The sequence below is a fragment of the Mauremys reevesii genome, linkage group 7 (assembly GCF_016161935.1).
Source record: "Mauremys reevesii isolate NIE-2019 linkage group 7, ASM1616193v1, whole genome shotgun sequence".
NCBI classification, from domain to species: Eukaryota; Metazoa; Chordata; order Testudines; family Geoemydidae; genus Mauremys; species Mauremys reevesii.
The window spans coordinates 80,848,123-80,863,695 of record NC_052629.1 but is presented as its reverse complement, the minus strand read 5'-3'; the positions used below and the strand labels follow the sequence as shown (position 1 = coordinate 80,863,695).

At 53.8% G+C, this 15,573-nt stretch overlaps 1 protein-coding gene across 12 annotated transcripts in view; it reads left to right on the top strand.

The window, feature by feature from the left end:
• DOCK3 (dedicator of cytokinesis 3) overlaps positions 1-15,573 on the top strand; it is a 625,234-nt gene that overhangs the window by 154,274 nt on the left and 455,387 nt on the right. For all 12 annotated transcript variants that reach the window (XM_039547580.1, XM_039547582.1, XM_039547590.1 and 9 more), the window contains exon 5: positions 9,094-9,190. In XM_039547580.1, coding sequence (XP_039403514.1) covers positions 9,094-9,190 — 97 coding nt within the window. The remainder of the gene's footprint in view (positions 1-9,093; positions 9,191-15,573) is intronic.

Sequence of the window (15,573 nt, the reverse complement as noted above, 5' to 3'; positions counted from 1 at the left end):
GGTGCAAGGTGTGAAATGGAGTCAGTGAGGGCAAGCTTTGAAGAGGGGGACAGAAATGGAGGAGTGTAGCAAAGTCAAAGACTCACTGTCACGGCGCCTCCTGCTGGTCATCTTGGGAATTAGCTCAACTCCAGCTCTGGAACGCCCTCTGTGGGCCAGTGGCTTGCCTGCCTCAGGCCCCGTTTCCCTCCAGGACCCCAGTGCCCCTTTACCTTGGGGTTCTGTCCCAGCAGTACCCCCTCACTCTGGGTCTCCCCTCCCAGGGTGTATCTATTGGGTTTCCGGGAAACGGGGCGGGCAAAGCCCGCCCCATGCTAACGGAACCCCCCCCCCAGCCTAACGGGAGGTACCACAGGGCCTCAGAAACCCACTAATTGCGGGGGACAATGAATAAAAGAACAGGGACAGGAGTGTGGTCAAAGGCTCATAAGAAGGGATCCTGATGGGGACACCGAGCAGAGAACCCCGGACAGCGCCCACTGCTCCTCGAAGGCATCAAGGGAGCCAGCGGACGCCGCCCAGAGGAACTCCGCCCGGAGACGTGAGCGGACGAGGGACCGGAAACAAGCCCCACAGTCGCAGGAGTCTGCCGCCAACCTCCTCTCCCTGGTTGCGTGGATGGCCTTTTTAGCCAGGGCGAGGAGGAGGTTGACCAGGAGGTCCCGCGACTTTGTGGGGCCATGGATAGGGAGTGCATGGATAAGGAGGTGAGGGGAAAAGTGCAGCCAGAAACGTAGCAGAATGTCGGTGAGGAGCCGGTATAGGGGCTGCAACCTGGCGCACTCTAGGTAAACATGCGCCAGGGTCTCCCTCACGCCGCAGAAGGGGCAGGTGTCCGGGACAGGGGTGAACCGCGCCAAGTACACGCCCGTGCTCACAGCCCCGTGAAGGAGCCGCCAGCTGATATCCCCGGCGGACCTCGGGACCAGGGTGGAGTACAGGCTGGCCCACCGGGGCTCCTCACCCGCCACAGGTGGCAAGAGGTCCCGCCACTTGGTGTCGGGGCGGGACACGAGGGTGAGGAAGTGAACGGTATGGAGCACGAGCGCGTAGAGTTGTTTCCTTGGCGCGGTTTGAAAACGGACCGGCTGCAGATCGTGCAGCCGGCTTGCGGAGAAGGGGCAGAGGGGCCGGTCGGGTCTACGGGGCAGGGGCCCGATGAAAAGGTCCGGAGGGCCCGGGGAGGGGGGTGGGCGGGGCGTGCCCTCACGCAGGACCCGGTCGAGGTAGGCCCGAGCAGCGGGCAGCAAAGCGGCCCTCACCTCCTGAAGTACGCGCCGGGGAGTACACGGTCTGGAGAGCCCCATCCGCCGAGCGAGCGTCAGGGGATCCAGCCAGTCTCCCCGGTCGTAGTCCAGGAGGTCTCCGACCCTGGTAGCTTCCGCCAGGACCAACCTCTGGCGCACCGCGGGGGACTCCGCCACCTGCACACGGAGCTGGGGGTTGTGTAGCAGGGGCTCCGCGAGGAGATCTGCCCCCTCGGTGGTCGCCACGGACCTGGTCGCGGAGAACAGCTTCCAGGTCCGGAGGAGGTCCTGGTAGAAGACCGGCAGCCCGGAGAGGTCTCGCGGAAGACCCCTCGGATCGAGATAAAGGAGCTGCCGGTCGTATCGGAGCCCTCGGAAGCGGCGCAGGAAGGCGTGCGCCAGGGCTCTCCACGCCGGACTACCCGCACCATAAAGGAGCCTCTGCAGTGCCTGGAGGCGGAAGACGTGGACCTGAGTGCGGAGGCACTTCAGGCCCTGCCCGCCCTCCTCCAGGGGTAGGTGGAGTACCCCTGCAGGGACCCAGTGCAGTCCTGGCCAAAAGAACTCCAGCACCACCCTCTGGAGGTCGGTCAGGAACACCGGGGCCGGGACAGGACCAGCCGCAGCTCCGGCTCCCGAAGCACCAACCCCGTCAACCTCCTGCGGAGGAGACAGAGGAAGGGCTCGATCGCCAGGGCGTACAGCTGGCCCGAGAGGGGGCACCCCTGCCGCACTCCCCGCCCGAAGCTGACCGGCTCGGTCAGGGTCCAGTTGAGCCTGACCAGACACTCTGCGGAGGCGTACAGCACCTGGAGAAACCCCACAAACTGGGACCCGAAGCCTAACGCCTGCAGAGTGCCCAGGAGATACCCATGGTCCACCCTGTCGAAAGCCTTCTCCTGATCCAGGGACAAGAGGGCGAACGACAGACCATCCCTACACCCTAATTCCAGAAGGTCCCGGACCAGATACAAGTTATCAAAGATCGTGCGGCCCGGGACGGTGTAGGTCTGGTCCGGGTGGACCACGTCCGCCAGCACGGACCCTAGCCGAATCGAAATGGCCTTCGCAACGATTTTATAGTCCGTGCTGAGGAGCGAGATGGGACGCCAATTCCGTAAATCGCGGAGGTCCCCCCTCTTCGGCAATAAAGCGAGCACGGCTCGCCTGCACGAAAGAGGGAGGACCCCGCCCCGCAAGGACTCGGCCCAGACGGTGACTAGGTCTGGGCCGAGGACGTCCCAGAACACGCGGTAGAACTCCACGGTCAGCCCGTCCATGCCCGGGGATTTATTGGTGGGCATGCGACGCAGACAGAGCGGTAGCAGGGTGGACCCCTGCTCCTGCCCTGAGGGGTTTAAAAATGACCTGGCAGGGCTTGAGAGCTGCTGCTCTCAAGGCTGGGCTGATTGAGGGAGTGGCTGCAGGTGAGGCCACGCCCCAAACTGAGCGACAGCTGGCCTCTATAAAAGGCCAGGGAAGCCAGAAGTACAGACCCTCTTCAGGCAGAGGAAGACTAAGAAGGGCCTGGCTGCAGGGGCTATAGGCAAGGTACCTAGGGTGAAGCAGGGTTGGGGAAAGGCTGAGGCGCTGGGGAGCTCCAGCCTGGAAAGCCCCAGGCTGCGGCCTAGCGAAGGGCTAACTGGTACTGGGGGTTGCAGAGGGCAGCCCAGGGGTAGGGCAAGGCAGCAGGTCCAAACCCCTTTGCCTGTGATGAGTAGGCTGATACTGCAGTCTGCCTCAGAGTGTGGGGCTAGACCAGGGATGGGCAAACTATGGCCCGCGGGCTGGATCCGGCCCTTCAGGGCTTTGGATCCGGCCCGCGGGATTACCCCTGGTGGTGCTGCGGGCCCGGCGCTGCTCTCAGAAGCAGCCCCCGGGCCGGGAGGCAAAGGGCTCCATGTGCGCATGCAGAGCCCTCTGCCCCCCCCCCCAGGGGCCGCAGCACTTCCTGGAGTGGCGTGGGGACAGGGCAGGCATGCAGGGAGCCTGCCTTGGCCCTGGTGTGCGCCACTGCCACCCCGGAGCCACTTTAGGTAAGCGGCACCGGGCTGGAGCTCAAACCCTTCCTGCCCCCCGCCCCCCAACTTCCTGCCCTGAGCCCTCTGCCTGTACCCCTCCTGCACCCAACTCTGCCTGTACCCCTCCTGCACCCAACTCCCTGCCCTGAGCCCCTTTCTGCACTCCTGTGCATTCCAACCACCTGCCCTGAGCTCCCTGCTGCACCCTGCACCCCGTGCACCCCAACTCCCTGCCCTGAGCCCCGTCCTGCACTCCGCACCCCTCCTGTAAACCAACCCCCTTCCCTGAGCCCCCTCTTACACTCTGCACCCCTTCTCTGCCCCAATCCCTTGTCCTGAGCCCCTTCCTCCACATCCCGCACTCCACCCCCCATGCCCTGGCCCTGCATACAATTTTCTCACCCAGATGTGGCCCGCGCCCCAAAAAGTTTGCCCACCCCTGGGCTAGACAATGACTGGCAGTAGCCAATACTGAGGCAAGGTGGGGCTAGAGGGTGGGGGTTCCCCAAGGAGGGGAAACCCAGAGAGAAAGCGGTTACTGCCAGGGGGCAGCACCCCCAATAAAAGGGCACTGGGTCCAGGGAGGGACACGGGGGCCTGAGGACAGGTGGATCACCAGCCTGCAGAGGGCGCTCCGAACACTGGACTGAGCTAATTCCCGGAGTCACCAGCAGGAGGCGCCGCAGGGGTGAGTCTGACCCGTCTACACGGGGGAACCCCTAACCCACTATACTCAGCTTGCCTCAGTGGCTACTGCCAATCATCACCTAGCCCCCTCTCACTGGGGCAAACTGCAGTCTGTACTGGCCACTCATCATTGGCAAGGGGGTTGGACCAGCTGCCTTTGCTTAACCCCAGGCTACATCTCTGGTAACTTTGTAGGCCTTCAACAAGGCCTGCAGCCTGGGGGTTTACCAGGCTGGAACTCCCCTTGTCCTTTTCCCCAGCACTGCATTGCTTCAGGTACCTTGCTCTCAGGCAGCTAGCCCTTCCCACTCCAGGGCTGGAGTGAGACTCCTTCAGCTCCTGGCTCCCAGCCCTCTTATCAGGGCCAGCTGGGCCCTGATTGAGCTGACCACACTTGTGGTGAGCTACTTCCTCAGCTGCTCTCACTGCTTATCCCAGCCACAGCCGTCTCCAGGGCTGCTTTCAGCCCCTGTTCTGCGGTAGTGGGGCAGCTGGAGGAGGTATGGATTTACAGTGCCGTGCACCAACACACCCCGAAATTCTCCCTCTTTTTTCCAACTCTGCACCAAAAAGTTATGAGAATCTGAAAATGTTATGAGCAGTTCATGTTAGAAGGGCTATGTATCATTTAACCCCTTGACCAGTTGACCCAGTGACTTGCTTTGCTTTGATCTCACTCAGTCACATAGAAGCAGCAAAGAGTCTTGTGGCACCTTATAGACTAACAGACCTTTTGGAGCATGAGCTTTTGTGGGTGAATACCCACTTCGTCGGATGTATTCATCCACGAAAGCTCATGCTCCAAAACGTCTGTTAGTCTATAAGGTGCCACAAGACTCTTTGCTGCTTTTACAGATCCAGACTAACACGGCTATACCTCTGATACTCAGTCACATAGGAAATTGTTGAACAGGAATCAGGCTGCAATTTAGTCATGGAGGTCACGGAAGTCATGGATTTTGTGACTTCCAAAGACCGCCATGACTTCAGCCAGCACTGGCTGGGATCTGCAGGGTTCTCTGCCACCTGCAAAGGCAGGGAGCTGTGGGATACCCCCGCTGCCACGAGTGGCAGAGGGTACCCCCGGAGGCAGGTGGGACCTCTGCAGCTTGGAGCTTCCAGTGGAGGGGGACCCTGGAGCTCCCAGCCTGCCCACAGCTGCCAAGGTGCCTCATTTTGTCATGGATATTTTTAGTAAAAGTCAGAGACAGGTCACAGGCTTCCGTGAATTTTTCATTATTGCCCATGACCTGTCCATGACTTTTACTAAAAATATCCGTGACAAAATCTTAGCTGTAAACATGTCATGACTGTATTACCTTGTTTACTAGTCTTTCATCTCCCCTGTATTTAATCTCAGCTATTTTCCTTGACAATACTTCTAAAGTAAAAATAAATAAATAAAATAAATAATTTAAAAATCAGGTGTGCATGTTGATTTTTGAGCATTTAAAAATATTGCTCTTAAACCAAAACTTTCGATCTCAGATCAATGTATCCAAAAGCAACCCCTGCAGAATGCAGAGAAAGAGCAATGAACAAGTAAAACACACATTCCACAAATGCTGCCAAGGGTAGAGCTCAAACTTATAGTACTTCATTGTAGCTCAGTTTCAATGGCCACAGTATGTCATCGTGTACGTTTCAGTCTCTTAGTTAGTCTGTTTACTCCATGTTGGAGTAACAAATACTGTCCTCAGTATCTTTTCACTATTACTTCCTCAAAGGGGCAATGGTTGCTGATCAATCGCTAAAATAAATTTGAAGGGATGATACCAATTTCAGGGGAACAGAGCCATCATTTTAGCTCCAGGTGTGTATTAAAAAACATAAGAACCATGTTTTATAAACACATTTTTTGTAGGTGGAGCTGTATCTTGAAAACCCCTCTCTCAAATGACCTCATAATTGTACCACTAACCCTGTGCTCCTTGCACCCCCTATGATTTATGGCAAACTGCAAGACAAACCGAACCAGCATGTGGATTTTAGAGTACTTAATATAGTCATCTTTTAAACAGTAAGCCACTCTCCACTTCAACTGTAGGAAAACTTCCACTCCACTGTAATGACTAGGCCAAATGGCCACATCCAAAATTTGAAATGCCATAAGAGTGTACAGGGAGACTTTGGCGAACCAGTAAAGTGCCTGAAACCACTATGGCTTATTGTTAAAGACAGCCTAGTCAGCAAGCTGTTAAAAGCAAGTCTCTGCTTGACCAAGGCAGGAGGGGAGTGGGTTTAGGGTGCCACCGAAAGGGCGGCTTGACCCCGTGTCCTTCCTGATAAGAATTGGGTTAAATTTGCTGATACATGCATTTTCAAAGAGTAGGCTATGCCCCAGGAATGTCTATTGAGGTCTCAAGGCCGCAAGTTCTGGAAAAACCCACACCTGGTTAATCAATAATCAGAAGGAACCTCTTGCTTGAAACCGCTTACTTAACAAAGTTTCTTTAATTACTAATGTATAAATAAGGGGAAAAAGCTTGAGACAGGTGGGACTCATTTCGGGACTGGCCTCTCCCTCTGGATACATCTTATGTTCCCCAGCAGCAGACAGGCTGTCGCTGTATCATTCAAAAGCCACACTCAGCTTTGGTAATTATCAAGGGTTGGGGGTGTTTTACTAACTTGTTGCAGACGTGTGTAAGTGCTTGAGACTAAGTAAAGTTTAACTTTAAGTGAAAGCACTCTTGTGTTGTCCTGTTTGTGCCAGCCATCTATCGGTCGGACGGCCATGTCTCCCCTGATTTATTTCCTGACACCTCCTCGTACAGAGTAAAGTTACCAAGAGCTTTGGGTTGAAAGAACCCCAGGTAACAAGAGGTGTGACAACTTCTTGGCTCGTTGAGCATAAGCATCTGCCTCAGAAATTTGTGAGGAGACTACCTGGTCATCTCTCACCTTCATCTGGCATTAACAATTGTATCAGTCTTTGCTGACATTTGTTGATTGCTGTGTGCACCAACCACCACTGTAAGGTACATCGGCCTCCTTTAGCCCATTGGTGCCTAAATCTGCAGTTTATAATTTCTGTTCCTGGATAGGATGGGGTAAAAGAGATGATAGAACAAGGGAAAATACCCTGTTTAATATCCCAAATCAGTAAGCGAATATGAATTGATTTAAATCATTGATTTAAATGGGAGTTTGGGGAAAGCTAGGAATGCTGTAAGGGCCATTGTGTGTGCTAGTTTTCTAGTCCCTGGGTATTTAGAGAAACACATATTCACTCAATTTTGTAACCATTTTCTAACATTAGCTTTAGTTTGTAGTGAGGCACAATTATAAAACTCTTGGCTACATGGATTAAAATTAAATGTTGCAAAGATGATGGGAAAACCAAATGAAAGTTTGTTTTGAGAATTTGGTTTTACATGTAAAAAGATTCAGTCTTTTTATTTAGATAAATCTTCAATTTCTGTTATTTATTTGGAGCTAGCATAAGTACACAAGGGGAAGGTAAGGGGAAAAATGACTTTGCTTTCTTTCTCTGTCTTTCACATCCTGCATGGGTGTGGGGGAGACAAGTAGCTGAAATGTGGTGGGGAGTAGGTGAAACCATAGCCCTACCCGCTGCAAAAGTTCACAGAGCTGGCTAGGTGCAGAGAGCGGAGAGAAAACTGTACCATCCAAGAGGAAGGGCAGTGGTTGCATGCCTCTAGTGTTCTTTGAAGTTCTGGGATTGTGCCTCGTGAAGCAGTTTCTTCTGGAGATTCTTTAGAGTCAGTGTAGCTCCTACATCACTCCTCTACTCAGATCTGTGAATAAATTCCACAATCTAGCACTTGATATTTCAGAAACACTGATGCCTGTCACAGATTTTTGTTTTTGTTTCTTAATTGCTGGAGTAGTAGAAGCTTTAGATACACTTTACTTTTATAGTTCTTGCCAGTTGTTGTACAATACCTAGCATTTGTATTTGTTCCACTTAAAAGGCTAAGTAAAGGAACTGGTGGCTCCAGGCACCAGCACGCCAAGCGCGTGCCTGGGGCGGCAAGCCACCTGGGCGCTCTGCCGGTCGCTGTGAGGGCATCAGGCAGATTGCCTTCGGCGGCCTGCCTGCGGAGGGTCCACTGGTCCCGTGGCTTTGGCGGACCTCCCGCAGGCGTGCTGTCGAATCTGCAGGACCAGGGACCTCCCGCAGGCAAGCCGCGGAAGGCAGCCTGCCTGCCGTGCTTGGGGCGGCAAAATACCTAGAGCCGCCCCTGGCTCTGATAATATAAAAAGCAGATTATTACACTACATCACATTATATTATTACCATACCATGTGTTCAGAGGGTGTGAAGGAATCCTGCTTCTTGCTCTATGGGTGTGGAAGACCCTGAACACAGTGGAACTAGTGTGATACTTCTGCTTAGTTGGTGGACAGGAAACCCACACAGAGACAATGTAACCCACTGCATTAAATGCTCTCCGGGCAGAGGAAGGTACAGAACTAGTGGATCCATAGAGTAATGGATTTGTTGGCCAGAGTGCTGAACATAGGGGAGAGGATCAGCATAGTCTTGAGGAGAAAACTCAATCCTGTGGAACTCCCCAGGCACAACCTGGTTACTTTGGCTGTGGGATGGACATAGGATGGGTCATAAGGGATATTAGTGCATCATAATCAAGAAGACTCTAATACTGAACTTTACTACAATTATAATTAAATAGTGCCCTCATATAATTAGAAAATACTTCCTCTCCTTTCAGGTTCCTGTGGGAGATAATGGAGTGGCAGTTGAGCTGCTTCCTGAAGATGATATGTAACGGTGGTCAGCATAGCAGAGGGCTAGTGCTAAAATAGTGTTCAAAAATTCTTAGAAATATTTAACATTTTATAGACTAAATCTATAGAAATTAGAAATGCAAAGTACCTATTTTTATTTAATTGTTTGTAATATAAATAATAATGTCTTTGTGTCACAAAGTAAAATTTGGTATAAAAAGAAAACAGCGTAAACATTCCTATGGCTTCAGAGCTCAATTTAGAGCCCCCTGGAAAGGCAGTCTAATTGGTCAGTTTTTGGAGAGCATGTTGTAATAATTGTCCTTTTCGCTATATATTGCTCACATGGATTTCAGGTCATTTTTGTTGTTTCTACCTTTTCATGAGAGCCTTTGTAAACAATATTTTTCTCTCTTTTACAGGCAGTATGAAACAGTAGTTCCACTTGAAGATTCTGTTGTGACTGAAGTCACAGCAACGCTCCAGGAATGGGCTATCCTCTGGAAACAGTTGTATGTGGTAGGTACAGTGAGAACACTGTTTTTTATTCCACCATATGTAGAAACAAGTGTTGTGTTGCACACCATTAACTCCATCTAAGAAATGATTGTTGTATGTGTGGCATCTTGGGAACCTGTGGAATAATATTAGCAAATTATTCTGGGCGTGACTTTTAGAGGTAGTGAGCATCTGCGGCTGCTATTGACTACATCTGAAATTGTGGATGCTCTCAACTCTTCTGATGTCTAAAATTTCCATTGCCAAAAACTGATGGTGATTTTTATAGATTGATCATTCAATATTTTAAGGATTCTTATGGTATCTGTATGTGAGTAGCTCTGTTTAATAACAAACACATGAACTTCAAGGACTACCTTTAAGAACTTTTCCATAAATGACTCTGAAGGATTATTCAACACAGTTCGTAAATGTAAATTTTTCCTATAGCATAGCATCAGCTTTTTCAAAACTTACCTAATTGGTGCTCGAAAACAGAGAGAGCCCTAGCAAAATAAATTCTGAGTTAGATCATTGTCTCTCGTCAGAAATAAAAATGTCTTAAATAAATTAAGAGGAGGCTTGTTGAGCTGATTTTCTTTTAAAATTAACTTTCTTGGTAACATTCTTGTTCTTCTTCGAGTGATTGCTCATATGCATGCCAGTTATGTGTGTGCACGCCGCGTGCACGCTCGTCGGAAGATTTTTACCCTAGCAACACTCGGTGGGTCGGCCGGGCGCCCAGGGGCGGCTCTAGAGCCCAGCGGGGCAAGCACCCGCCTGGGGCGGCCCTTTCCTGGGGGGGCGGCAGATTGGGCCGGTGGACCTGCCGCAGTCATGCCTGCGGGAGGTCCACCGGAGCCCCGGGACGACCGGAGCTGCCGCAGGCATGACTGCGGACGGTTCGCTGGTCCCGCGGCTCGGCTGGACCTCCCGCAGGCATGACTGCGGCAGCTCAACCGGAGCCGCCGGACCAGCGAACCGTCCGCAGCTGCGGGAGGTCCAGCTGAGCCGCGCGACCAGCGGACCCTCCGCAGTCATGGCCGTGGCAGGTCCGCTGCTCCCGCGGCTCGGGGGCGCCTCCCGGGCATGATTGCTTGGGGCGGCCAAATTTGTAGAGCCGCCCCTGCGGGCGCCCCCTGGAGTGGCGCCGCTATAGCGCCAGATATATACCCCTGCCGACCCATCTGCCCCTCAGTTCCTTCTTACCGCCCGTGACGGTCGTTGGAACAGTGGAGTGCAGCATCGCTGTCCTCCACAGCCCTAGCTTCTCGCTCTTATTTCTAGCTTATTGTGTATATAGTTCAACTTTAGTGTAGTTATAGTTAGCTTTTACTAGTTTAGTTGTAGTTAGTGTGTGTAGTCCACCGGGGGATTGGGGGACTAGCCCCTTTTCCCCCTGACCCGGTGCGGGCTCATGCCCAAAGCACCGGGGTTTAAGCCGTGCTCGGCCTGCCAGAAGCCGATGCTGGTGGGAGACCCTCATGAATCTTGCCTGAAGTGGTTAGGAGAGTCTCACCTTCCTGATAAGTGTCGAATTTGTAAATCGTTCAAGCCAAGAACAAAGAAGGAGCGGGACTTTCGCTTAAAGCAGCTCCTAATGGAATCGGCACTTAGCCCTGCGGCGCCGGCACCGACCGCCCAGCAGTCTGCATCGGTGAGGAGTGCACCTTCGGCACCAGCTCATTCCGGTACCGAGACCCGGTACCAGCCACATCCTCTAAAAAGGATCATGCGCCCAGGCCCGCAGGCCGGACCCCGGTACCTGCGCCGGCACCATCAACTCTGGCACTGCAGCTCCAAGTTCCTCCTAGCGCGGCACCGTCAATTCCGGCACCGCAAGGGCCGTTGAGTGCGGTACCACACAGCTCCCCGGTTCACGCTGCGGTTGAGCTAGCTTTCCCTTCAACTCCCGAGACTTTCTCGACGGCACGAGAGCTAATTGCGCTAACAGAGTCGACACAGCTTCAACCCCCGGCACCGCCGGTGCGGGTCGTCAAGTCAGTTGGCAAGCCGGCCATTATGAGGCCCCCTTCCCCTGACCACCAAGAGAGGCGTCACTCCAGATCCCGATCTCGGAGACGTTCCCGCTCACGCCGGTCCTGATCCCAGCACCGCTTGCAGTCCCGGTACCGCTCTCCATCGCGGTACCGGTCGTACTCGCGGAGACGCTCAAGATCCCGGTCCCCGGACAGACACTATCGGCACTGGTCCGGCTCTCGGTACCGTTCTTGGTACCGTACGTCCCGCAGCCGTTCTCACCACAGAGACTCGAGATCCCGGTCGACCTCCCGGCCCCGGCGCAGTAGATGGTCCCGATCTCAGTCCCGGCACCGACAGGACCGGTACCGTTCTTCGGTACCACCCCGGGACCGAACGGCTGAATCGGCGGCACCGTCCCAGGGCCTCTCGGCACCGCCATGGCCTTCGAGGCACCCATCCATCTCGTCCCACGCCAGCAGTGCTTCCTACCAGCAGTCCGAGCCACAAGGCCAAGAGCAAGGCCCTCCTCAATGGGCTTTCTGGACTCCGTGGGCGTACCACGAGGCGCAAGGTGCCCCATTCGCGGCTCAGCGATCAGGTCCCTTTGACCATAGAGCCCTCGAAGCCACGGTCAGCCGGCCTCCTCCCACGGGCATGGACGAGGCGCCAATTGTTTCTGCGGAACCCGAAGTTCCTCCTGACGCACAAGGAGCTCCGCCACTCACCGACCCACCACAGGACCCCTTGGTACCATGCCTCTCCTCCTCCTCCTCGCCTGATGAGGTGGTAGCAGGAACATCCTCCTCGGGTCCTTCTCCTATTGACCTTCGGGCTCATCAGGACTTGTTACGGAGGGTAGCTCAAAACATGAACCTACCGGTCGAGGAGGTGGTAGAAGTAGAGGACCCAGTGGTGGACATATTGACGGCGGATGCCCCCCTTCAAGTGGCCCTCCCCTTCATCCGTACTATTCAAAACAATGCTGATACCATCTGGCAGTCCCCAGCCTCCATTCCACCGATGGCTCGGGGAGTGGAAAGAAAATACATGGTCCCGTCAAAGGGCTATGAATATCTATATACCCACCCTCCTCCCTGCTCACTGGTAGTACAATCTGTCAATGAACGGGAACGGCATGGCCAGCAGGCGCCAGCTCCTAAGGCTAAGGAGGCGAGGTGCATGGACCTTCTAGGCCGTAAGATCTACTCGGCTGGCGGCCTTCAGCTTAGGGTGGCCAACCAGCAGGCCCTCTTAAGCCGTTACAACTTTAATACATGGGTGTCTGTAGGCAAGTTCACTGAACTCCTGCCACAAGACTCCCGTGCAGAATTTACGGCCCTTTTGGAAGAGGGTAAAAAAGTAGCCAGAACCGCCCTCCAGGCCTCCCTGGATTCAGCAGACTCGGCGGCCAGAACTCTTGCCTCTGGGATAACGATGAGGCGCATATCCTGGCTCCAAGCTTTGACTCTCCCACCTGAATTTCAGCAGACGATTCAGGATCTACCCTTTGACGGTCAGGGTCTCTTTTCAGAGAAAACCGACCCAAGACTGCAAAGCCTCAAGGACAACCGCATTACAATGCGCTTGTTGGGCATGCACACTCCGGTAACCCAACGTAGGTCCTTCAGGCCCCAGCCGTACCGCCACTATAATCAACCCAGGCTGCGACAAGACACCAGACGTCGTGGCAGGGTGAACCGGCGGAGACAATCTGGCAACCAGGGAAACCAAACTCAACTGCCCCCGAAACCATCCTCAAGGTCAAAACAAAACTTTTGATGGGATGCCCAAGGATGACCCACCAGTTTCCCTACCAGATCCTTCATCCTTTTCCAACCGCCTCTCCCATTTCCTCCCTGCCTGGTCCCAGATAACTTCCGAGAGCTGGGTCCTCCGCACGGTGGAAGCGGGATATTGCCTCCAATTTGTTTCTCACCCTCCCTACCCGTCCCTCTTCAGGGACCCCTCTCATGAGCAATTCCTCTTGCAAGAGGTCCATACACTCCTGAGTCTAGGTGCCATAGAGGAGGTGCCAGAGGGCATGAGGGGCAGGGGGTTTTATTCCCGTTACTTCTTAATCCCCAAGGCAAAGGGAGGTCTTCGACCAATCCTAGACCTGCGAGAACTCAACAGATTTATGGTAAAACTCAAGTTCCGCATGGTAACCCTGGGGACCATTATCCCATCCCTGGATCCGGGAGACTGGTATGCCGCCCTCGATATGAAGGACGCGTACTTCCATATTGCCATTTACCCGCCACACCACCGCTATCTTCGATTTGTCGTCAACCACCAGCACTACCAGTTCACGGTGCTCCCCTTCGGCCTCTCTATGGCCCCGAGAGTCTTCACCAAATGCATGGCCGTAGTCGCTGCCGCCCTCCGCCGTCGTCGAATACACGTTTACCTGTACCTTGACGATTGGCTCATTCGAGGGACTTCCCAGCTGCAGGTATCCCAACACCTGCATGTGGTCACAGACCTCTTCCAGAGGCTAGGCCTTTTGGTCAACGTCAAAAAGTCTACTCTAACTCCAAAGCAGCGTATAGAATTTATTGGAGCAGTTCTGGACTCCAATCTGGCCAGGGCCTGTCTCCCTCTGCCACGTTTCCAGACAATGTCTTCGATCATTCGAAGTCTCCAATCCTTCCCGACAACGTCCGTGCGTACCTGCCTCGGCCTCCTAGGTCACATGGCGTCATGCACCTTTGTGACCCTGTACGCGAAACTCCGGCTTCGGCGTTTTCAGACATGGCTCGCTTCACTATATCGCCCACACAGGGACAATATAGACTCGGTGGTCACGATCCCTGGGACAATCCTCGACTCCCTCACTTGGTGGTTGGACCCCGCGGTAGTTTGCGCAGGGGTACCGTTCCACCCTCCCCAACCCTCAGTGGCTCTGACCACAGACGTGTCATCTCTGGGTTGGGGTGCCCACCTCGGGAACCTACACACCCAAGGCCTCTGGTCACCCCACGAGCTGGCCTTACATATCAACGTGAGGGAGCTGAGAGCAGTCCGCCTGGCGTGCAAGGCGTTTCGAGTCCATCTACAAGGCCACTGTGTATCCGTGTTCACGGACAACACGACGACAATGTTCTATATAAACAAGCAGGGCAGGGCGCGCTCCTCCCTACTTTGCCAAGAAGTCATCCACCTGTGGGACTTTTGCATAGCCCACTCTATTCATTTAGTAGTGTCCTTTCTCCCAGGAGTACAGAACACCCTGGCAGATCGCCTCAGCAGGTCATTCCTGTCTCACAAATGGTCGATCCGTCCCGATGTCATCCATACAGTTTTCCGGAGGTGGGGCTTTCCCCGAGTAAATCTCTTTGCCTCCAGAGAGAACAGGAAATGCCACGTGTTCTGCTCCTACCAGGGACGCTCCCCGGGCTCTCTCTCAGACGCTTTTCTCCTCCCGTGGACGAGACACCTGTTTTATGCCTTTCCGCCCTTTCCCCTCATTCACAGAGTACTGCTCAAGCTCCGGAGGGACAGGGCCAACCTCATTCTCATTGCTCCAGCATGGCCGAGGCAGCATTGGTACACCCTGCTGTTCAACCTATCAGTGACGGAACCAATCCCCCTACCGCTGTGTACACCTGGCAGCTATCTCGGCCTTCCGACCAAGCGAAGGTGGCCGTTCTATTTTTTCTAACCCGATGGTTTCCAGGTTCCTTAAGGGACTAGAATGGTTGTACCCATAGGTCCGGTGCCCAGCCCCTACCTGGGACTTAAACCTGGTCTTAGCCAAACTTATGGGGCCCCCTTTCGAGCCTATGGCCACATGTTCCCTTTTATATCTTTCCTGGAAGACGGCCTTCCTCGTCGCTATCACTTCGGCGAGGCGAGTCTCAGAACTTCGCGCCCTGACAGCTGACCCTCCTTATACGATCTTCCACAAAGACAAGGTGCACCTGCGTCCACACCCCTCCTTCCTCCCTAAGGCGGTGTCCGCTTTTCACGTATACCAGGACATCTTCCTCCCTGTTTTCTTCCCGAATCATAGAATCATAGAATCTCAGAGTTGGAAGGGACCTCAGGAGGTCATCTAGTCCAACCCCCTGCTCAAAGCGGGACCAAACCCAACTAAATCATCCCAGCCAGGGCTTTGTCAAGCCTGACCTTAAAAACCTCTAAGGAAGGAGATTCCACCACCTTCCTAGGTAACCCATTCCAGTTCTTCACCACCCTACTAGTGAAAAAGTTTTTCCTGATGTCCAGCCTAAACCTCCCCCTCTGCAACTTGAGACCATTACTCCTTGTTCTGTCATCTTCTACCACTGAGAACAGTCTAAATCCATCCTCTTTGGAACCCCCTTTCAGGTAGTTGAAAGCAGCTATCAAATCCCCCCTCATTCTTCTCTTCTGCAGGCTAAACAATCTCAGTTCCCTCAGCCTCTCCTCATAAGTCATGT